The following is a 25,785-nucleotide window of genomic DNA, read 5'->3' on the forward strand; positions in this document are numbered from 1 at the left end:
AAAAATGTTTACAAGATATCTGTGAGCTATCTCTGAGAGAAACAATTAAGGATTTTATCTTGTTTTAAGTAAGCCCCATTTTTTCTATAGATACCATGTCCCTATCTGGCCAGGTTTTCTAGATTTTCTTATAGATCATTCAGTCCACGATAGGCCCAGAGACCATTAGGGAAAAACTGTAATTTGGGGTTATCTCTAATATACCAGTTCTCTTTAGGGACCAAAATAATTAAATGTAAATTAACAGAGATAAGGCTCTCTTTCCTAATTTGGGGGTTGAAGAGCATCCACAGATAATCAGTCTAGCTAGGAATGAAACTAGTACATGGAAAAAAGAAAACAAAAGTTTTTAAGGAGTATAGAGGGTACACAGAGGCTACAGAACAATAATAGCTTTTTCTGACTTAAAGCAGGCCAGGGATGGAGCTTCACTTTAGGGATCTCTCTGTAGGACATAAGGAAAAGCATGAAAATAAGATATCAAGGAGTCTTACTATGTGTGCTCTTGGTCCTTGTGCTATACCCCATCTCTGCTGTTTTCAGGATCTGTGTTATTCCAAAACTTAACAAGATTATGCCCAAATGTTATGGAGATACGATCCCAGAATTTGGAGTTTTTTGAAATGTGACTTGCCATTTACTAAAAGAAGGCAGGCAGGAAGAAATGAGTTATTTAGAGGCGTATTAATTTCCAAAAATTTGGACATTTTTCAGATCTTGTTCTATTATTGATGTTTAATTTAATTCCATTGTGGTCGGAGAAACTACTTTTATGACTTTAATCTCTGAAGATATTGAGACTTATTTTAGCATCTAAATATGGGATAGCTTGGTAAATGTCTTTGTGTGCTTAAAAAGAATATGTATTACTGAGTGTTCTGTGAGAACTATGAGGTCGAGTTGGATGATATTCTGTTCAAGTCTTCTCTATCCTTGCTCTATCTTACTTTTTCTTTCAATTATTTTGAGAGTGATGTTGAAATCTCTGACTATAATTGGATTTGTCTATTTCTCCTGGTGTATAGTTTTCACAAGATTTGAATTTTTTTTAGCCATATTGTCTTCAAATATTTTTTCCGTTTTCCTCTCTGTTTTCTCCTTTTGAATCTCCAATTACACATATTTTAACATGGATGAAATTGTGCCACAGCTCCCTGAGGCTCTTTTATTTTTTATTTTTTAATTCTTTTTCCTCTCTGTGTTTTAATTTGGATAGTTCTTATTGCTATATCCTCAAGTTCATCAATCTTTCATTCTTTTCCTCAGCAGTGTCTAATCTGCCATAAATCTCATATTTTATGGCAGTGTATTTTTTGTCATAGGGAATGTAGTTTATAAGTCTAGAGGTTCCATTTTTTAAATCTTCCTTGTCTCTACTTATTTTTTTGAACATATGTAACATAGATGTAATAACTTTTATGTCCTTGTTTATTAATTTTAGCATTTGTGTTAGTTCCGAGTCAGTTTTGATTGATTGAGTATTCTCATTTTGGCTTGTCTTTTCCTGCCTCTTTGCATGCTTAGTAATTCTTGACTGATTGCTAGACATGTGTTATATACCTTGTTGTTGGGTGCTGGATATTTTTGTATTCCTATGAGTATTGCATTTTGCGAATATGCCATTCTTGGTGAGCATTTGGACATTCTTGGTAGGCATGGGATAGTTTTCAATTTTTGGCAATTATTTAAGAGCCCGATGTGATTATTCTAGTATAGGTGCTTTGGTGAACAAACGTGTATGGATTTTCATTCAGTGTGTGTGTGTGTGTGTGTGTGTGTGTGTGTGTGTGTGTGTGTGTACATACATACATACATATACCTAGGAATGTTATTGCTGGGTCATAGTGTATACATATGTTCAGCCTCAGTATATGCTACTAAATAGTTTACAAAATAATTGTGCCAATTTATATTCCTACCAGGCGTGTATGAATTGTTCTCACCTCACCAACATTTGGTATTTTTCCCTTTTTATTAGAGCTATTTTTTATTTTAATTTGCATTTCTCTGATAATTAATGAAATTGAGCATATTTTTATAAATATTTTTCGATTTGGATATGTCTCCTATTAGGTTATTTGTCTTTTTTCATTGATTCCTACGTTTTCCTTATATATTCTGGATAGGAATCCTTTTTTTTTTTTTGGATATATCTGTAGGAAATACTTTCTTTTACTTTTTTACCTCCTTAATGTTATCTTTTGAATAACATAATTCTTAATCGTAATATAGTCTAATTGATTTTTTAAATCTCCTTAAATGGTTAGTGCCTTTTTTGTTCTTTTTAATAAATTTTTGCTTACTTTAGGACATGCAAATATTTTCTCTAGTATTTTGAATTTATCATATCTTTATTTCTTCTCTCTGTTTTTAAGATCAGCTGTTTATCTTTGGTGTAGATTCCATTTTATTCTATTTGGAACTCTTAACTTTCTTAATATGAAAATTTTCCAGTCACTTTTAATTATAGTTGTTTCCCATTCTTCTTATACCCTGTCTGTTAAATTCTCTATCTCTGATAAATCTTTCTGTTAGATTTTTCTACATGTATCTGAAATTCTTTGGTTTTTCATATTTTCTGTTTTGTCTTTCTGTGCTGTGTTCTGAGTAATTTCTTTAGTTCCTACTTCTGGTTTCTTAATTATCTCCTTAGCTGCATGTAATTTTCTGTTTAATCTTATACCAAGTTCCTGTTTTTAGTTATTGTATTTTTCATTTCTAGTAGTTCCATTTGGTTTTCTTTCATATGTGCCTGGTTAATTTTAATAGTCTCTTTTCTGTAATTTATCCATCTTTCAATGTCCTATTTTTTTTAAACATACACATACTTGTTTTATCTCATATCTGACAGTTACAATAGCTGTACTCCTGGAGGCCTTGTTTTGCAATTTGTTTTACTTCTGATTATTTTTCATATTAGCTTATTTAATTGTGATTTCTGATTGTGATAGTCAGCCTTGACTAAGCCCTTAGTGAACCAGCAGTTCTCTTCTATTTCCTTTATCAGCTTTCTTTCTCATTCTTTGTAGTGATTCTTTCAGACAGTCCCATTCTTCATAAAGCTCTCAAGTCTCTCCTGTCATAAAAAACAAAAGCAAAGCAAAACAATTTTTAAAAACCCCTACTTCTCTTTTGGTTCCATTTATTGACATTCATTTAACAAATGTTTCTTGCACATCTGCCATGGACTGAACTCTGTGCTGGGTGCTGAAGGTTCAGAGGTGCAGAAAATAAATATAGTCCTTTTCCTTACTGTACTTGAAATCTGGAGGGGAGGGAGATGTAGATCAAAAACATTACATGGCCATGCCCCCTCTAGTGATATTTCAACCAACAACGTACCACCTATACACAGTGGTCCCGTAAGATTATAATGGAACTGAAAAATTCTTATTGCGTGGTGATGCTGTAGCCATTGTGATGCTGTAATGCAGTGCTGGTATAAGCAAACCTACTATGCTGCCAGTTGTATAAAAAATATAGTACATAATATATACAATACATAATTCTTGTTAATGATGATAAATAACCATATAACCCATTTATATATTTACTGTACTTTTTATTGTTATTTTAGAGTATACTCTACTTATAAAAAAAAAGCTTGCTGTAAAACAGTATACTCTACTTATAAAAAAAAAGCTTGCTGTAAAACAGTACAGTATATATTTACTGTACTTTTTATTGTTATTTTACAGTATACTCTACTTATAAAAAAAAAGCTTGCTGTAAAACAGTATGCCATGGTTCATTGGCAGCAACCTCATATATCTTGTGTTTGCTTGTCTCTTGATTGTATCATTTTTTCTGGAGCTTGATTTAATCTCATGTTTTGTATAGTGACGTGCTGTCTAGGCTTATAGCCTAGGAGTAATAGGCTATATCATTTAGCCTAGGTTTGTGGTCAGCTACATTATCTAGGTTTTTGTAAATGCACTCTGTGATGTTTCCACAACTAAGAAATCACCTAATGATGCATTTCTGAAGATGTATCCCCATCAGGTGACACATGACTGTAGATATTATAAAGATTGTGACAAAGGAAATCAGTCAAATAATGGAATAGGAGGGTTAGCATTATAATGGCAAATGAACAGGACAGCAAAGTTCTTTTAATACTAGTAGTTTTCCAATAATACTTAGAGTAAATATTAAAAGTAGATCTTAAGAGGATAAGGAATTAATTACTTCTGCTAAATAAGAAATTAGGAACTATATATTTGGCCAGCTGCAAGATGAGGTGTTGGAGTTATGCACAGTTGTATCAAATTTTAAACAAATTTAAATGTCTCTAAAGTGGAAATTTGGGGCATATTTTTAGTGCCATGTTCAATTTCCAGACATTTTTATTTATAATTAACTTCAGACTCTAAGACTGAGAAAAATTAATTGATAATGGGCGAATGGCATTTTTATTATCATTGAAACTATATGCCGCAACTTAGCTTTACTGAATAGATATGAAGTTTGGATGATTGTTATTTTTCTCAGAATGGGCTTGAAGGATAAATACAGGAAGGATGAGGAATAAAAGCATGATAAAACTGCTTGGACATCCTCTTAAAGGGTATTGGAAATTAAACTCCATGGAAATGAGAGTTGTATGCAGATTTATCTGTCCACTACCCACCCACCTGAACTAACTAACATTTATTAGGATTTACTTGTGCTAGGCACTGTGTACCTGCTGAGGTTGTAAAGGTTTTTAAGACCCTCCCTCTGGGAGTAATCAAGGAATGTTAGTTCATTTTGAGCAGTAGTGTTTTATAAATTATTGGGCATACAGTGACCATAATTTTCACATAGAAATTATATTAAGAGTTAATCAGTTTGGAAAGCCTTTAAAAGTGCTATATATGGGTAGCAACAGTTTTTAAAAATTATGTTCCCATATAAAAGGATAACTATATTTAGGAATTTTATGTTTTACTCTTTAGCTTGTTAGTTTTGATTTTATAATTTGAGTATAAATATTCATGACAACAATTACAGTGTGCACATTTTATTTGATTTTTAGAACTAGTTTATACACATTTTTACATATTGACAATCATGGTATTTTATTTGCAAATCTCATTTTAGAGAGCACTAATATCTATATCCTGAGCTAAATGAGGCAAAAAGAAAAGATATTTTTACATTATCCTCTCATAAAAGAGTTGATTATATTTGGAATATAGGATATTATTATTAACAACAGTATTATTGATAATACCTTATATTAGTGCTTGAATGTACAAAACATTTCAGCATTCATTCTCAGTTGATTTTCATAACAGCCTAATGAGGCAGAATAAGATTTACTGTCACTTAAACAGAAAAAAAAGGATTAGAAAGATTGTGATATACTCTATATGTTATGGACAGTAATGAAAATATAATACCGTTATTTACATTTCTTGGCATTTGTTTAGACTAGTTTATATTTTTATTTTGTAGATGAAAATAAACTGTTACATACAAGATCAGGATGTACAATAGAAGACCATGTAATTGCGGGAAATGTAGAAGAATTTCGTAAAGATTTCATTTCAAGAATATGGCTGACCTACAGAGAAGAATTTCCTTCAATAGAAGGCTCAGCTTTGACGACAGACTGTGGTTGGGGCTGTACATTAAGAACTGGCCAGATGCTTTTGGCTCAAGGACTCATACTACACTTTCTTGGTAGAGGTAAATCAAATCTCTGTATTTTGGGGTTTTGTTTATTTAATTTGAACTTCAGCTTACAAACTGCATAAAATTCTCCGAGGTTAATTTCTTGACTTCTAAATGTCTCCTAAAGTTGAAACTGGCATATTGCATCGTTATTAAATTAGGCTAGGTGTGACTTACACGTAAGCTTTCGTGATTCCCCTTTCCACAATTCAGGTTAAACACACCTGTTATTCTTGGTTGCCACTGTGACTTAAGTAAGTTCAATTTTCAGTAGAGTTTTTTGTTATTATTTGTTTCTTTTTGATTCAACACTCTGGATTATCTCCAGTTTGGTAAATCCTAGTCAGGTCAATGCAGTGACTTTGAGCAGATAGTTAATATTTTTAAATCTTAAGGATTTTTACACTGGTTTCTTTATTTTTTTCTCTATATATACTTTAAAATTATTTTTATCTTTATAAATATGGTTATAATCTGTTCAATTAATTAAGGATCTTTTCAATAAGATCATCGTACTTAATCTTTTAGACTCACAAAAATGTCATGGATGCCTAACTTAATGTATTTTTTTATTTTTTCAAATGCACAGCCTTTCTTACCATTTTTTATCAGTCCATTTTTTAAATAATGTGTGCATTGTGGAAAGATTTTACTTTACCATTTTAGGCTATTATATATTATTTTTTTTAAAGGTTACCATTTTTTGTGTTTCTCTGGCAAATATTTAGTGACCTTTTTATAAGGATTATTGATGAGACCTTGTGAGTATGTTTATTCACAAATGGTGTGGATAATGCAAAGAAAAAGAATTGAAACAGTTTTCATAGCTCTGACTGGGACTCTAAATCTTTGACTCATTTTATTAAAATGCGTGGGGGTTTGCAGCTAGGGAGTGGATCTGATTAGTAAAATCAGTCTGAAGTTCCCAGCAAGATGATGAGGTAAATCAGGAGAACAGCACAGAAAGGACTGACCGCTCTCGTTGGCTGGTCAGTCCCGGCAGAATAAACTCAGTTGCCTCAGGGGCCGTTGTCCTGGGGGACTATCTTCATCTTCATATTCTCTAATAAAAGAATAATTTTTCAGATAAAAAAAAATTACACGCGTGTTTGGGGTCTGTCTTTTTATTAAAAACAGTGAACTTGTGGAAGTAGTTGACTTTTTTGAGATCTTTGGTCTTTAATGACTTCATTTTTTAACTTTTCATTGACTAGAGAATTGCCATTTTTCTTTAAACAATGATTACGTTATCCTGAAAGGATATGAGAAAAAACTATTTGAAAAGAAATTTAAAACTTCTATGGTCAGACTTTTTTTTTTTTTTTTTTTTTTAACATATAAACAACAAAATCCACTTTTAGAAGTTATTCTCTCATGAATACTCCGAATGTTAGTGCATATGTTTATTATAACTTTTGGGTGGTCCAGACTAAACGTCTGATAAGCAATATAGGTAATGGAATACAAAAATCTTTAGTCTGTCTCAGCACTGTCAAAGAAAAGAAAGAAAAGCATATTCTAGAATTGACCATTTGTACCTGAGTTTACTATTTCTCTCTCTCTCTCTCTTTTTTTTTTTTGTCTTTCACTTTGGTGATTTTTTTGTTTATATGTAATGTAGTCCCATTTTAGAAATTTTAAGAACTACAGAAGAGTCCAGAATCATATTACCACTCAAAAGTAAATATTGATCTATTGGCACATTTTCTCTGCTCATACCTTTATTTACTTTTTAAAGCAGCTTTGTTGAGATATAATCTATATATCATAAATTCATTAATTTAAAGTGAATAATTCATTGGCTTTTAATATATTTACAGAGTTCTGTAACCATCACCATAATCTAATTTTAGGACATTTTTATCATCCCCAAAGAAACCTCATACCCATTAGTATTTACTCCCAATATACTCCCCTGCTCCATATGCAATCAATCTATTTTCTGTCTCTATAAATTTGCCTCTTTCTGAGTCTACTATTTTAGTTCAGTAATCCATATGAGTCTAAATGCTACATATTTATTTTAGTAGAATTGTTAAAGTCTAACTCTTTAAAAGATCTGAACACCTTGCTTTGGAACTACTATAGCTTGGACCTGGCCTGATGCTTTGAACATTGACAATTCAGACTCTGAATCATGGACTTCTCACACTGTAAAAAAATTTACTGCATCATTTGAAGCATCGCTTTCAGGGGAAAGAGAACTCAAAACCCCAACAATTTCTCTGAAGGAAACAATTGGGAGATATTCTGATGATCATGAAATGCAAAATGAAATTTATCACAGGAAAATCATCTCTTGGTTTGGTGATTCCCCCTTGGCTGTCTTTGGCTTACATCAACTAATAAAATATGGAAAGAAATCTGGGAAAAAAGCTGGAGATTGGTATGGACCAGCTGTGGTTGCTCACATTTTAAGGTAAAACTGTTTTAAAATCTTTCATTTTATGACAGAGGCCCTCAGGCTTAGAGATACTGATTTTTGTAGTGCTTATATATAATTGGAACTTTTAAAATCTAAGTGTATGAGAATATTCATAAAGGAGATTTTATTTGCTAATAGGGACAAAACAAGACATTTGCCATTCTAGTTACATTTATCTACTGATAAATTTTTCTTCTTTTGCTCATAGGTGTAGCTATCCAAGGTCTTTTTCTAACCAGGTTTTCATTAGACTATCTTAATGCGATGTTATAAAAACTAACAACTCTTTCAACCTTGGAACATGCATAACATTACAGTTTTTTTTTTTAAATAGTATAACCCAGGGGCTGTAATGTACTGATAGCATAATGAAATGTCAAGAGCTAAAATTGATGTTTTCAGCATTTCTTTGCACACATCAGATTCTTGTGAATTGTAAATGTATGAGACTGTTACTATTATAATTATATCATAGTAAAAGTAAAGAATCTGTGACATTCAGAGTAGTAAGAAAAAAGTCAAAAGTCGAATTTCACTATACCTCATCTTTTTATGTGCCATTTATTTGGACACTACATAAGTTTTTTAAAATTGTCTTATTTGTTGTATGTTCCATTATTATAAACTGAGTCATCCAAGTATAGTATATTGTAGTAAATTCAAATTATTACAGCCTTTTAGCATACTGTATTAAATTCCTTTTATATTTTATAGGCCAGATGCTTACTATTGAAAAAGTATTTGCATAATGTTATTAAGCAGATTGTTAATAATATCAAGTCCAGCTCGGTATGACATTTATAAAAGCATAATCATAAAAGCATAGGTTCTACTCTTAAAAATGTTATGTTCTATTTCCTAGAGATCAGAAAACTTTTCCAGTTAAGAGCCTGATAATAAGTAAGTTAGGCTTTCCAGGCCTTATAAGGGCTCTATTGCCCATTTTTCTTTTCTTTCTTTTTTTTAAACAACCCTTTAAAACTGTAAAAACCATTCTTAGCTTGCAGGCTATACCAAAAGCAGATTACAGGTTATATTTGGCCTGTGGGCCATAGTTTGCCAATTCTTCTTCTATACTAACACATACAAACATTCATAGTAAAGCCTATTAATTTAAAAAAATTATAAAGATCCAGTTAAATAAAAATACTTATATTTCCACAATTTGTATAATTTTCTTTTATAGATATTATGTGCATGTTTTTTCATATCATGTGCACTGTTGAGAATGTTATACTTACTTAGAAATAGATTTCAGTTTGCAGTTTTACTTATAGAATTCTAAGACTTGAAATTAGGAGATTAATTTGTTCAGGTCACAAAGGTTTTTTAATGAAAGAAGAAAAGTCATGTTATTGTTTAAGGAAAAGAAAAAAAAACTTTCATGAGTTCAATTGTACCAGAACAATCAAACAGTAATGAACTACTAGTCAGTAATATAAGCATATTGTAGTACCATTGGTTAGAAAATGTTTCATATAGCCAGGAGAGTAGTTGAGAGAAAATTTGGGTTGGGAGGACCAGAGGTTGTAGTTTTATACCCAAGTAGTTTTAAAATATATTTTGTAACTTATGTTTTAAAGTTCTTTGAGTAATTTAGAATAATACATTTTTTCAATTTTGAAAAAACTGACCTGATTTCTGATACTATTCAAATATTAGTTTTGAAACCAAACACTATAGGTTAAATAGGAATGTCAGGAAAATGATGGCTTTCTTTCCTCTTAAATTAATTTTTAGTTACCAATTAGAAATATTAGTAAAGATTTTAAAGGATCATGCTTGTTATTTCTTAGAAAAGCAGTTGAAGAAGCAAGACACCCTGAGTTGCAAGGAATAACTATTTATGTTGCACAAGATTGTACAGGTAAGGAATGTATATAATTCTAATTTTATCTGTTATTGGTCAGACTTCACATATGTATTTAGCTTATCCCAATTATATTCTAAATGATCATGGAGGTAGAGACCACATCTTAGACATTTTTGTTTCTACATAGCACCCTATAATAGCAGGCACTTATTAATATTTCTTAATATGCTATGAATTATTAGTTGCAATGTAGTAAGTTTCTAAAAAAAATTCCAATATTTAAAATGACTACTTTAAAAAAGTTAGATGGGAAAATTTACGTAGGTATATACGCAGGCAGCAGAAAATACAAGTTACCTCATACTAACACAAGCATCACTGGAAATGCAGTTTCAAAAGTCCTAGTGTATAGTGCAGAGTCCTAAATATGTAAAACCATGGGAAGAGATGCAATCACAAAGAAAGAGAATACAGAATAGGAAGAGGAGGAAATGAATGGAAAATGGAATCTGGTTACATTCCTTAATTTAAAAACCTATGACTTTTCATTGTTTCTAGTCTCAAGTTATTTTAGCGTATAAAGCCCATAAATCCCTTTACAATTTGACCCAACCTACATTTTCAACACCACCTCCCAACTCTACCTTCTATATTGATAACACCAAAGTGCTGTCAACCTTCGGCTCATTACTTGGGCAAACTGTTACCATCTTTTTTCATTCCTGTGCACTTATTATCGCCTCTGTCTAGAATGCCCCTTCTTATTAAAACGCCTCTTGTTAACTGTCAGCTCATTCTTTACGAGTACCCTTAAAGTTAACACCTTTGGTAAATTCTTTCCCAACTCTCATCAGGCAGAATTAATTTTTCTGCGCTCTGTAACATTTTGGGAACACCTCTATTTAATGTTGCACTTGTAAATTCACTTGCAATATCACCTTATGATGATTTGTTTCTCCCCAAAAGATCAACAACTGTTAAGGTAGCAGGATAGGGAAAGGTATCAGAATCCCTTGGTTGGGAATCATAGCTATAGTGAGCCTCTCTTATGGAGTTGAACTTTTTTACAACCCTTACATATGTTGGAAGTGGAGGAAAAACACCAAAGTGCTTCAGCCAAACAATTTGGAATCAAGATCTTATTTGCTTTTGTGTACTTCCCCCACACCCCAATACAGAGCATGTCAACAAATAGTAGGTTCTCAAATGTGTATTGAATGAAGATCAAAGATAACATTTCTTAAGGGAGAAATTGTTGTATATGCCCGTGGAAATATTATGGCAATATTTGTTTCTGGAGGAAATAGACCCCTCTGAAGGGAAACTTCATTTGATTGGAGTGTGTATTAGTTCAGAAAATTCAAAGATAGAATACGGTCATGTGTGCACTGCCTCAGAAAAGTGAGAGAATATTAAGGTCTATAATATTAAGGTCTAAAATGCCGTTACTGAGTATTTGGAAAAGGTGAGATGATAGAATTGAAACAAATGCAAAGAACTATGGTGGCATTTGTGTAGCTTTGGTTTAGACTGATTACGGGAGATGGGGAAGCTTGTTTACAGAGAATCTGATAGCTCATAGTCTAAATTTGGCATTTAAAAGAGAGAACTGGAGCACAAGTTATAGAATTTGTTAATCATTTAACTGGAAGAGCAGAAGATTTTCGTTAAACTGACAGGGAGTGCGGGTGTAAGTTTTGAATAAAATTATTTTATTTTAAACAAAACAAAAAGTTTTGTCTAATTTTGTTTCTGCTTAATCTTTCCATTTTCTCTTGAATTATTTCTCTTAGGCTCCAATACCCATAACTCTACCAAAACTGCTCTTAACAATAATTTCATCTTGCTAAATCTAATGGTCACCCCTCAGTCCTCACATCACAGTCCGTTAATAGCATTTGACATAATCGACCACTTCCTCTTTGTGCTAACATTTTGTTTACTTAGTTTCCAGGACACTCCACTTCAAGTTTTCCTTGTCTACCACTTCACAGTCTCCTTTGCTGGTTTTTCCTCATCTTGATCTTTAAAATTGTTGGTATTTACATTTAGCCGTTAGACTTCATCTCTTCTGTGTACATGCATTTGAATTCACCCGGTGTCAGAGCTTTGTAGTACCATCTGTATGCTGTCAGCTCCCAAATTTATAGGTCCATCCTGGACTTCTCCCCAAATCTAGGCTTCTATTATGTCCATAACTGCCTACTCATCCTCTCTGCTTGCACGCCTAATTGATATCTCAAACTTAAAGCGTGTCTAAAATTAAATTCCAAACCTCCTTCCTGCAGTCTTTTTATGTCTTTGTAAACGGCAGCTTTCTTACTCTACTTGTACCAAAACCCTTCAGATTACCAATGATTTTTTCCCCTTCTCACATCTTACATTTAATATATTAGGGAGTTTGTTTTTCTTCAAACTAATCACTTTTCACTACCTTCATATGCCGATCCTATGACCATTCCCTGTCTTCATAATTGCTGTATTTGTTCAAGTCACCATCATCTCTTACTGGATAACTGTAATGCTTTTAGCTCTTCTCTGTGTTTCAGCCTTTGCCTCTACAGTCTGTTACCAATATAAGAACCAGACTAGTAAAGTAGTGTAAGATCAGGGCATGCCTTTCCTAAAAAAAAAGAAAAAAGAAAAACCTTCCATGGCTTCCCATCTCACTTAAAGTAAAAACTGAAGTCTTTACAATGAAGCCTTTAAGAGTTCACATAACCTGTTTTCATTCTGCCCCAATATATAACTTGATCTCCTCATGTTTACCTCATTTTCTGCTGCTGTACCCCGTGCTCAATTGTGTTCAGAGGCATCGACCTCTCATTCCTGAAATATGCTTACTATGCTTCTGCCGTAAGGCATTTGCACTTGGTGCCATGTTCTGAAATGCTCTTCTCCCAGGCGTCTGCATCACTTGATTCTTACTTTCTTTAAGACTTGATTTAAATGTTAGTTTCTCATAAAACCTTGCCTACTGCTTTATTTTAAATAGCCTCCTCTTAGCATTTCCTATGCACCTTTTTTCCCTTTGTTTTTCTTGGAGGCACCTATCACCATCCGATACATCTTATATTTTATTTATTGTCTATTTCTCCGTATAAGAGTGTATGTTCTCTGAGGTCAGGGATTTTACTCCATTTTGTTTACTGCTGAAGCCCCTGTGCTATATAGTAGCTACTCAATAGGTATCTATTGACTACATAGATCAGGTAGGTATTTTTAACTTGTTGAGACCTTGATAGTAATTAACGTCAGTGGTCAGATGACTAGCCAGTGTGGGGAAAATCAGGGTAAAAATCTTTCTGAAAATCATTTCTGTAAAATTTAATATATATTCATTATGTTTTTTCAGTTTACAGTTCTGATGTCATTGACAAACAGTGTGCTTCCATGGCTCCTGATATTACAGATGACAAAGCTGTTATTATTCTAGTTCCTGTTAGACTTGGTGGAGAAAGAACCAACACCGACTACTTAGAGTTCGTAAAGGTAGGGAATGGGTTTCTTAAGGCAATGCTAGCTTATATGTAAAATACAAAAGATTTGTGATATTTTATTCTGTTAAATTAGTAGCGATGACTTTATAGTTGTAGATTAAAGTTTAACATTAGACATTTTAGTTTCAGATCAGATGTGATTTGAAGAATACAATGTTATGTGACAAAATGAAAAGCCTTTTAATCTTTGTAGGTGATCTAGAAAACACAGATGCAGCAGAAATTATTATCTGTAATATGTCTATAGTTCCCATGATCCTTATTTGTGATTTTTAAAACTATATACTTTTGTTTATTCATAAAACCCACATTAAACTATATTGAGTAATTATTGAAACAGACTTTTCTGTTACTGCTGCGTTATCTCTTAATTTGTTTCCTGTACCACTATAAGGTTGATAAGTTAGAATGAGTATTTATATAGAGAGAAATGATGAAGATAGTGTGGGAAGGTTCCAACTTTGTTTTTTTCAATTTAACCAGTTAAAAATATGTTCTATTTCAGACACACAATTTTTTTTCCCCCAAAAGAACCTGTCTGATTATGTTATCTTGTTTTGGGTACCAAGGCATTCAATTCAGTTGTCACAAAACTTTAACTTTAACTTAATTTCTGGTTAAGATTATAGTATTTATATTATTTTCACAGTTTAAATGAAATATCTCATTTTTTTCAAGGCCAGAAATGGAATTCTCTTTTGAATGAGGTGTTATGGGATATAGTAATCTAAATAAAGTCTAAATTTGTTTTTTTATGGTTCAATAACAGTTTGTTCCCTACAGGAAGCATTATCCCATATGTGATCCCTATGTATATGGTGGAAACTATCTCCTGAGGATAAACTATGCTGATTCTACAAATGTAGAGCAGTTGTTTTAAATATATGGTATATGGAAATCTTCTAGCTGGTATATTGGCATTGTCGAATAGTTATTAAAAATTTGTAGGCACACTTGTTACTAATAATACCAATACTATAATATATTGATAACATATGAATATCCTAGGTAGAAATGGGGTTTTGATTTCTAACATGTGAGTTCTTTAATAGAGTTATTGGTGGAATGCGAGAAGTTATGAACCATTGAATCCATTGAGGTTTCTGGCATGTTGTCATGTCTCAGTAGGTTCTAAGCAAATCTGAACTGGATTCCTTCTGCCTTTTCTACTACCATGAGAAGATTAGAAACTGAGGCAATCTTGGAACTGTCCCCTTTAGCCAAAACCCCATTGCTAGTGGAATGGGCTGCAGATGGCTTTGAGACATGTTATATCTGGTTGAGGGCTTTCCTATTTGGTGGTATTGATAGTATTTATCAGAAGGCAGGGCTACCTAATGCTCTTCGGTGGAGTGTGACTTGTGAAATAAACCATGGTTAGCTGTTAAAGTGATCCTAAGTACCTAGCATCTAGGAGTTGGTCAACAAATTTACTTGTTAATTCATAATTGTATAACACTTTCAATACAGATTTATTTCATTTTGTCCTCACAATAGCTAGGAACTGGATTGTCTTTACAAAATAGAAAAGACAGAAGTTAAGTAATATATTCAAGTTCAGATAAATTGGTAAGAGACTAGAATTTTCAATGTTTTTCATATTTTTCCTTAAAATATGGACTTTTTAAAATTAACATTTTTTTTGAACTTCTACTAATTTATACTGTAGTTCACTAAAATAAGAGAGCAGTGACTGTTGTGACTTTTGATTTTTCAATTATTAGGTAAAAACGGCTTAGTGAAATAGAGTATGTGCTAGGTGTTATGCCTGGTCAGAGGGGGTGATTGGGTCAAAAGCCAAAATGAGAGCATGTAAAGAGGCATTCATTTAGAAGTTAAAAAATAGTCTAATAGCCCTGAGAAAAACAAGTTTTCTGTTTCCCCTTCCCCCTCTTCTGCTCCTTTCTCTACCTCCTCCATCTTCATTTCTACCTCACCCCTCCACGTCCCTCTCCCTCTCCCTCTCCCTCCTCCTCTGCTTTCTCTTCATCAGAAGTTGTATTTTTTTTCCTGCCAAACCATTATACATAATACTCTCTAAAATTCATCACCATTTAGTTATATTTTTCAAATTTTTTAATCAAGTTAATTCCACAGTATTTTAGAGATGGTATCTTTTTCTGCTGCATTCTATGAGATGAAATAATTTTGGTATGGTGCTTTATCAGCCCTTACCATAGGAGTTTGTTTGTTTGTTTGCTTTTAAAGGAAAACAATGAGGAAAATCCACCGTGTTCTTGTTCTTCAGCAAGACAAATCAGGACTTTCCTTTTTGACTGATAACTTTAGTCTTATTTATTGCTTCATGGATGCGGCTTAATAAATTCTTACCTCTAGTCAACTGTGAAGAAGCTTTTTTAGGAACCAAGAAGTATTTCAAGTTTCCAAAGATACAGTCTCATATATAATAACATTCTGGTTCCTAATCTGCTTCTAAGTGTTTATTGCTAAATCTGCTGTTGTCTGTTGCAAAGGAAATACAGATGTAAAGAACCAAAGTCTTTCTTCCATTACTTGGAATCATTCTTCTTCTGAGGAGAATCAGTAACGATTCTTGCTATGTATTTTTTTCTTTTCTCGGTTATGAGGGGCTTAGAACTTTCACTTCTCCATATGTCCTTACAAACATTGTATTTCAGCTGATCAGATTACCTCAAGATAAATAAAGTAAGGCGCTATATAATTGTGTTAAAGATTTTTATTTAGAGGGAAAGCAACAGATTCATTCGTGACAAATAACTATTTTATGAAGTATTTTGTTGAGGGGGGATATAATTTCATCTTCACTTATTTTTTAAGCTCTAAAATTTTAACCTTATATGCCTTTTATTTAATTTTTTCAGTTGCAGTTCTCCTTTCCAAAAAAACCCTTGGTATTTCTACAAGACTGAAAATATACAAGATTGTTCTTTAGAGGGTTATTGATAACAGTGAGAACCTGAAAATAATTTAAATATCAATAATGGGGGTTTTAAAACATATTTTGTTACCTTCATAAAATAGAATATGTTATAGTCATTAAATATAATATAGATCTGTATTTATTGATAGGAGATAATATTTATGACATGAATGACAAAGCTTAGACCAGCATACATTGTATGATGCCACATATATAAAATCGTATTTTAAATCTACATGTAAATATAAGTAACATAGACAGTTGTCAAAAGGTTTTCCCCCAAATGTTAATTATGATGAACTCTGAGTGTTGAGATGTTAGGAAATTTTTACTGTGTGTTTTAATTACAACAACCACATATTACTTTTAAGCAAATAATTAAGCTTAAAAAAAAAAACCCACAATGGTTTGATTATTTTTAAAGGAAAAAAAATTTGTTTATGTATCTTTATTTTTATATCTTCTAGATTTCAAAACATCCTCTCATTTACAAGAAGGGAAGTTTAACTGTTGTTAAATACTTTGGGGGTTTTATAACATATACTTTATTAGTGTTTTTTAACGTAATATATACCAACATTAATGCAGGAACTATTGAAAAGACATTAATTGATTCCACTGGGTACGTTTTTAATCAACTCCCCTGGACATGCCTTTTTTTTTTTTTAAAGTATAGAGTTATTTGGCCCAGCTTAGAGTTCTGCTTAGAATAGATGCTAAAGGGCATATTAAATTATTTATTGAGGCATCCCTGATACTTTAAGATAAGTAAAATAAATTGGCATTAAATACAATAGTAAATGTTATTTTCCTTGGATTAAAATGTTTTCATTGGTCTTTATATTTATTCTAAATTACGTAGCATAAAAAAGCTGTCAAGTAAATGCCATTGATTATAAAATGATTTTTAGTTTGGGATTCTAAGACTCAAGGTTCAGTAAATACATTAAAAAGACCAAAGAACTATTTCTAGCATTTCAAAAAGTCAGATGAATGTGGGCTATAAACCTAAAAGCAACAAACGAACAGGACAAACAAAGAGACTCATGGATATGGACTATAGACTAGTTAGTGGTTACCAGAGGTGATGGGGGAGGCAGGAATGGAGAGGTAGATGGGGTAAAAGGGATCAAATATGTGGTGACAGAAAGAACCTAACTATAGGAGGTGAACACTCAGTGTAAATATATATATGCCTTACTGTTAAAATGTACAGCTGAAACCGGATTTCGTTAACCCATGTCACCATAAAACAAAACAAAACAAAACAGAACAAAACAAAACAAAACAAAAAAACGCCTGATGAAAGTACTACTACAGTGATCACAATAAGGCTGTACCAGCAACTGCAAGGCCAAGTATTTTGGCTTTGACAGGAATTTTATTGCTTTTATGTGGTAATGTTGCCTATCTCTGTCTGGCACATTACATTATAGTTGTTTAATGTTGTTGAGTGACATGCTGATCAGAATATTTGATTTATAGCCATGTTAATATTGAGTGACTTAAAGAAAAGGAAAAGTAGTTTGATAGGCAAAAGGATTTCAGAACATGAGGGCAAAAGTTATAAAAATAAAACTGCTGGTAAAAAACTTGAGAATTACTAATATCGGTAATACAAATTTGGCTGTTTTGAATAATTTCCATTTGTCTCTTGACTCTAAATCTGAATTAATTTCTTTTGGCAGGGTATTTTAAGCCTTGAATATTGTGTGGGAATTATTGGTGGCAAACCAAAACAGTCATATTACTTTGCTGGATTTCAAGGTTAGTGTTTTAGCAAAATATATTCATTGTTTTCTTTTAAAAGTCAGAAAGTTAATATGGGATCATCTGGAAGCAGGATGATTAACAGAGCAAAATGAGTACCTTATAAATTCATCAGTCCTACCATAGCCACTCATTTGTCATTTGGTCCACAGCATAATTGGATTCCATAAAATGTATGTTTAATTTCTGTTATTGCATAAACAAGGTATAATTTATCGGTTCCACTAAACTTCAGAAGACATTGCTTTCACATTCTGGCAGTTGCTATTTACATATTTACTTTTTACCAGGTTTGGTGGTGCTAGTTGATAAAATGACAAGCAATATGTTCTTCCTGTCAGGATAAAGTAGTGCGATACATTTTTCATGTGCAAACTGTGGAATATAATTGTGTGTTTGTGAAAGTAATTTTATCACCAAAAATTAAATGACAATCTTATCACTTTATAAAAATTCTGCTTATACAAGCATATTTGGTTATGCAAAAGTTAATTTGTCCTGTGCAAACCTATGTTTCAATCAATGATTATCAGTCTGGCAAGCTGTTACTCCCAGATTTTTTTCAGCTATTCTACATAGAAATTGGATTGTAAGCAGTGTAATAATAAGGTGTTTTTTGAATTACTTGTCTTCTGTTTTGTCCTTGTAGATGACAGTTTGATTTACATGGATCCTCATTACTGCCAGTCTTTTGTAGATGTCAGCATAAAGGATTTCCCTCTTGAGGTACAATGGATTAAGAGCTGTTTTCTTACCATATGAAGCAAACTCTATTTAGAGATGGGCTAGGTAGCTGTGCATTTATGGGATGAAAATTGCAGGTTAATAATATTTTACTGATTTATAAAACCATAGCCCACACCATAGTCAAAGGTTAAATAATTTGTAACTGAATTTTAATTTATGATATACTTTCTTCTCCATTTATCTTTGTCTCTAGCTTGTTAGATACTCTAGCCCTACCAGAATAAATGATCAAACCTCTAAATAATTTTATAGCTATACAGCGGAAGAGTACTAAAGAATAAAAATGTTAGGTATGTTTAAAAAAAGAAAGATAGGGTAAAAAAAGAAAAATAAAGATGATGGAGTTGATTTAGAATTACAAGTTGACTTAAGGAAACTATCTGCTACATTATTTTGCTTTGAGTATTATAATAAAATCTTAGCCGTTGGTTAAGAAGTTTTCAAGAACTTAGATTTCTAATATTGTTTTAGCTTTTTCTTACAACTTCTTTTCCTTTATATCAGTCATTTTGTGGTCCAGTATTTTAATTCAGAAAATTTGTGTGTACATAAGTGAGACATGTAATTATTAGATTGTTTTGGTTCTTTTTTTCTCAGTTGATGCTTTTACAGACTTTTAAAATAACTTTAATCACTTGAATGACATGGATTGCTAATTCTCAAGGCCTAGAAAAATTGGAAATATGGTTTAGTACTTTTTTTAATAATAGCTTGCTGGCTAATGGTAGTACCTAATAGTATTTAAGGGTTAAATTATGAAAAACAGTTCAACTGCAAGATTAGAATATGGTTCAGAAAGATACATTATACAACATTATAGCATCTTTTATAAACTATTATCTCAACTAAAGTGCAAACATCTTGAGGTCAGGGATCAGCTTTATTTTCTACTTTCTTTCTTTATGGTATCTTGCCTCTAAATATTTGCCTCTAATAAATATTTCTGGTTGACTAATTGATATTGGGGGAGGCACAAGAGAATTGTGCTATGTGAACCACATTCTCATTCTCTTTCTGCTGCATTGTGGTCTTATAACACTGTTTCCTATGTCTGTTACATTTCCAGTGTATATGTGCCAAATAGACTCCTTAAAAAAGTAGATACTTGAGATGCAGATAGAAAGTTGTTTCATAGTGTTCTACTGCTATCTTAAATAGGCAAATTAAAAGATTGTTTGTGTTGATTATTTAGGCCATCTGAGAGACTCTACAAAGATGCCAAGTGAATGAATATCCTGGTTATGTCCACACAATCAGTATTAGAAAGGTTGAAGTTCATTTTTAGAAAGATTTGTTGCAACACTTCATGAGAGTGTCAATAAAAGCTTGATATGGGGTGGTGATAGTGAGAATGGCAAAGGAGAATTGATTTTAAGAGACTTTTAAAGTAAACTTTGGTGAAATTAGGTAGCTTCTTAAATTAAATGCACAGAGGAAATTTATTTTTTATACATTGGGACTCCAAGAAGGTGATTTAGACGCTATATTTTTGAGATGCTGCTAGAGTATCTCAACCTGTCCAGGTAATTCCTCTTGACAATTTTTAATTTTTCTTAATTCAGGGATTTATCTTAGGTTATTTATAGAATTGCATCATTTGTTTTCCTATGAGGGTATAATATAAAAATTATAGCAGGTTGTCTATTTTGTACAGAAATATAATTTTTCTTTTTGCTTTCTATCATATTTTAAGCTTAACATGCTCCACGTGGAGGTATTTTAACTATTCTATATTACTAAACATCCATGCCTGGCTAGATTGGCTGTGTTTATGTGCTATTGAAATTTTGCAATTGATTGCTGTAATAAATTATATGCACATTCAAAATCCTTCCTTTATACCTAAATTATTAAATTATTGTTGAAAGCAACTTTTTTTGATCAATATTTCTTTTGGTCAATAATGGAGAAATTAAAATTCTAAATCTTTTACTCAATTCTATGTAAATAATTGCTATAACTAGTTTTAAGTGAGTACCCTGAATCCAATAGGATTATGAACACTTAAGAAATTAGTATGATATTCAGAGTATTTGAGATTGAAGAAGAGATTTATTAGATTATATATTTTGTTTTTCTTACAGTGTGGAATTCCTATATTTGTAGAGTTGAGCTTCTAAAATTTTGAAACCAAGCCCAATCAAGTTATTTTTTTTCTTTTTAAACTATCATTTATTGAGCTCATTCTGTGTGTAAGACACTGTTGTAAGCACTTTAGAGTCCTTTTTAAACCTGAAGTTCCAAAAGCTTTGATTATATGTATTTGTATTAATTTTTAATTCTTGTGACATTTTCTTATAAAATATATTAGAATATACTATTGGATTTCTGTACTGACATTTAAGGAATCTTCCTCATCTTTAGTTATCTTCACTGAGATTTTTACATTGGGAGGTGATTGTAAGTAATCATAGTTAGATCTTGGGCAATGCTGGTTCAGACTGAGAAATAGAGCTCATGGTTTAGTGCGAGGGCATATTATAATGTGTAAACTCATATTCCATAATTTTCATGTAGAGAATGTAGTTAAGAGATGCAATATAACTTTAAAGGAAAAGTCATGAAAAGACAACTTGAAATTAGAAGAGAATGAGAAGAACTCTTATAGGCCTTAGAATTATGGGCATGTTGAATTGTGGGTTCCCACTGTCAATGTCGATGGTTAGGACAGGGCAGAGTTTCAACTGTTGGGATGAGAGGACTAGCAGAGATATATATATTTGTGTGTGTGTGTGTGTGTGTGTGTGTGTGTGTGTGTGTGTTTAATAAGTTAAACCAGAGACTATTCCTTCATGTTATTTATGCTACACTTTCAGAATTACAAATTTACCTCTTGCAAACTCTATTCTGTTATTTAGATAATATTCTATTCTTAATATTAACATTCTGTTAATAAGGTAAGAAAAGACATTAGTAGACACGTTAGTCTGTTCTAATTGTGGGCCTCCAATTTCAAACTTCAAGTTTTTGAAGTTTCATGCAGTGGTAAGTATTTAAATCTGTCCTAGTAAATTCAGAGAACAGTGTCATTAAGCTATTAGAATGATATGATGTGATCAGATAGATGGATGAGTGAATTCATCAGTGAAAGATGTACCCTTTATGAATTACACATGTGAACTGTAGTTAGTAGGAGGTGCTTTTTAGTAAAGGTATTCTTTAATCAACTAGGGAAGCTTTATCTAAATCACCAAAATAGCATAGCTACGCCTTAAAGTTTTTGCTTCATTATTTGTATATTTAGGTAATAGAATCCATTATTCCAAATAATAAGCCTAGAACAGTGCCTGTCGTTTACTAGGTGCCTGATAACTATTTCTCGAGGCAATGAATAAGTAATATATTGAAAGATTTATATCTGCGTTTTTGTGAATAATTTAAAAAGTTCTTTGTAGATATCAAAACAACCATGAATAGCAATTTAGCGTTTGCATTACTACCTATGATGATTGAAGCAAAACTGTGAAATAGTACTAAGCTGATTCTGGGTCTTACATAAAATTATAATCATGCTTTAGTACAATGTAGGACAGCCTTGTACATGAGTTAAAAGATATTTTTTTGGACCTTGTACAAACTTTTGGCCCCTCTTCTTTATCCCCAAGAGGTAAAAGCTCAATAAACATTGCTTATTATTGGCTTTGGAAGGAGTTAGGCAGATGACTATTTTTAGATACCATATATGTAGAATAATGTTTTGTAAATGTGAACTAGAACTGTTTGTGCTTTATATACTAGTATACTTTTATATATTGTTAACTGGTGAGCTTACTTAGACTTCTATGCCTTCCTAGATCTGTTTTTAATATCTCCTTATAAATAAAACAGAGGAAACGATATTGGAAAAAGTCCAACTAAGAATACTTTTGTTGAGTAGTATTCTGGTTTCAGTTTAACTAGGTTGGATCTCATTATATAAATAATTGTTAGCTAAGCATTTTGTAGAAATCATAGGTTTGAAAACACATTTGTTTGGTCTATATTTACTTCCCTGATGTTAGATTTGAATCATATATACGATTGAATTATCCATAGGGAAAAAAATCAGCTCGAATATAGGCATTTATATATCTTCTGGTGATAACATGGGATACTCATTGGATCATTTGGTTGTAGGAGGAGAGAAAAGAGTGATTTTGATTGATTCACCAGGAACATAGCAAATATGAAAGCCTATATTTTCATAGATGATTTCAAGTTAAAATCCTTAAGTCTTAGGCTACAAATGTAGGGAAATTTTAATTTATGAGTTCAAATTCAGCCTAGATTGTTTCTTAATTGAGCTCGTTCTTTGATTCAAAAATATAAAATACACTACAAAGAGTTTCCCACACCTGTCTCCAATCTGCCTACTTTTCTTCCTCTCCCTTAAGCTCGTTAGTTTTTGTATATTCTTATAGAATGTATTTATGCAAATATAAACAAATATATATTTTTATGGCCCTCCTTTAATTCATAAACATCTTTACACATACATACACACACACACACACACACACACACACACAGACTTGGTAGCACCAGTAATTTTTAGGGACAAGATATCCAAGCATTCAAGCAATTAAAAAACAAAAATCTTTAAAACAAAGTACCAGAATGTAGTGGTGAGAAAAAATTGGAATCATTAGCTTTATATTTTGCTCTTTTCCTATTTGTGTGTTCTCTAAAGGTACAGACTTATAGCCACATCCCAGTACCAGGGTAGAGATGCTAGATCTGCCTCCTCAGCCCATTTATATCTATGGCAATGTGAGGAGAGTGAACTAAAGGGAAAGGATGACTGGTAAGGAGGGCAAAGACCATAATAGAACAGTTTTCACCTATGTTCTGTATGGGAATAAACATGAACTTAAAGTACAGTAAAAGAATAGGTTAGAAGAATATGCAATTATATATTAATTGTGTCAATTGCTAAACCTCTCAAGTTGACCTCTTTTCATATCACTATGGAACAGTTACATGGATCTGTGTATTTGTTTAAAAAATCTTGATATCCTTATTAAAAGGTTTACAAATATTAAAAAAATTCTAACAGAACAGACTTACACTTTTTAAGAAATGGCTAACTTGATTCTCAACCTTATATTAGCTTATTCTTGTCTTTTCCAGTGCCACATTTTTCTTGCCTTCTGCAAGTGTTAGAAATGCATACCACCTTGACACTCTTTCCTTTGCAGGATGCCACTAATATCAAATAAGGCAGAGATTTGGTTAATTTATATACTGTGTTGACTGTCATGTTTTACAGCTTTGGAGAGTAGGAAGGACCATCTCCATTGGGTAGACTAAAACACCATTTGAAAAGCATGTTTATAGTTTTGAGAAAAGCTAGATGGCAAATTTTAAATAAGTAATATTCTTGTATGTACTTGTCCATCAAATAAAAGTAAATTAATTCTAAAGAACTTTGCAAATTACAGACATTCCACTGCCCTTCTCCTAAAAAGATGTCCTTTCGAAAAATGGATCCTAGCTGTACAATAGGATTTTACTGTCGAAATGTTCAGGACTTCAAACGAGTTTCTGAAGAAATCACTAAGGTACGTTTATTTAAAATATTATAATAATATTCGTAAATGACCAGTTTTTATTAGAGATGGCCTATGAAAATACAAAAATCTGTAAATTTTGATACTTTTCTAAAATTTCCCCCTTAAAAGTTAATATTACTAGGAATATTGTGAACAGAAAATAATACTTTGCAGATTTCTTGCCTTCGGTGCTGATGAAACCAGCTAGTGACCAGTTGAGAGTCCTTGCTCCACTAGGTGGCACTGTTGAAATAAAAATGCCTTTGCCAGAAGGATTAGGTTACATGTGCAAGCAATTAGGTTATATTTTATTTGAAGAGGATTTTAAAAGGGCAATACCTTAGGGGGTAGAAAAAAATTAATGAAGTATTTGATCAAGCCAAATTGTGCATTATTTCTTGTTAGTCCATCTACTACTGCTTCTTTGATTTTTTTTTTTTAAAGGGAAATGGTATTTTTGGATATCTCAGAACTGCTTTATCAAATGAGCTGTGCTGTAACCTTCCAATAAGCTTGTCTAATCTGATCTATTCTACTTATAGGATCTTTGAAATAGGTTTATTTAACTTCTTCTCATTATCTTTAAACTTCTGCATTTTTCTGGTCCTTGAGTACAGTACTGCTAAAACATTTATAGAATAGCCTCAAGGATTATCTATATTTAGTACTTTAGAAAGTCAAAAAGATTACTTATTTGGAAAGTAAGCATAACTGAATGGGTCTCTTTATTAGTATCAATAGCTATAGGTTACCATTTTATGTGTAATTAAAACCAATAATAGAATCACTTTTGGGAATTTTAGTTTGAGCTCAGATATAATAGTACCTTATTACTGCTTTCCTTACAGTTAATTTTTTTTTTTTCAGGAAAATGGACATAGTAGGTTGAAATTTGATTTTTATACTGTAAAAATAAAATGAAAAAGTTAAATGAAAAGTTTCATGTAAGCTAGGTTTAGTTTATTTGCCTGCCATGTAAAAGAGGAAATTTAACAGAACCATGACAGAAAAATGAATGAGGAGAGGAGAAAATGAGATATGTGAGAACTGTTTCTTATTCTTCATTTCTCACAGTTGTCGTCTTTTCATTCTCTCTTTTTAACCTGGAAGGCCAAGTGAACATAACAAAATATGTATTCTCCATTTTCCCCCTTTTTTTATTCCTTGACATTAGAAATATTTGTATATTTTAGTTTGACAATTCTCAGTCTTTATGAAGTATTCCGTACTAAAATATACAAATCCAGATGATATTGTAATATAGATTGATATTGATGAACAGTTTCCACAAAAAAGTTCCATTTTTCTATTTCTATTAATTTATTTTCCATCTAGGTTAAAATAAGTCTGTTTAGAACAGTAAAGCAGTCTACTCTTGAAATAGAAACAAACCAAATTATTACCAAGTTGAAAAAACAAGATGAACAAATGAGTTGCAT

The 25,785-nt window shown here is 32.0% G+C and overlaps 1 protein-coding gene across 5 annotated transcripts in view; it reads left to right on the plus strand.

Annotated features, from left to right (window-relative positions):
* Positions 1-25,785, plus strand: part of ATG4C (autophagy related 4C cysteine peptidase) — a 75,743-nt gene that overhangs the window by 30,093 nt on the left and 19,865 nt on the right. For all 5 annotated transcript variants that reach the window (XM_016140383.2, XM_036234700.1, XM_016140388.2 and 2 more), the window contains 7 exons: positions 5,440-5,673; positions 7,747-8,077; positions 9,880-9,950; positions 13,252-13,388; positions 17,987-18,065; positions 18,718-18,794; positions 24,236-24,355. In XM_016140383.2, the coding sequence (XP_015995869.1) occupies positions 5,440-5,673; positions 7,747-8,077; positions 9,880-9,950; positions 13,252-13,388; positions 17,987-18,065; positions 18,718-18,794; positions 24,236-24,355 (1,049 nt within the window). The remainder of the gene's footprint in view (positions 1-5,439; positions 5,674-7,746; positions 8,078-9,879; positions 9,951-13,251; positions 13,389-17,986; positions 18,066-18,717; positions 18,795-24,235; positions 24,356-25,785) is intronic.

Source organism: Rousettus aegyptiacus, unplaced genomic scaffold, assembly GCF_014176215.1.
Source record: "Rousettus aegyptiacus isolate mRouAeg1 unplaced genomic scaffold, mRouAeg1.p scaffold_m13_p_1, whole genome shotgun sequence".
NCBI lineage: Eukaryota > Metazoa > Chordata > Mammalia > Chiroptera > Pteropodidae > Rousettus > Rousettus aegyptiacus.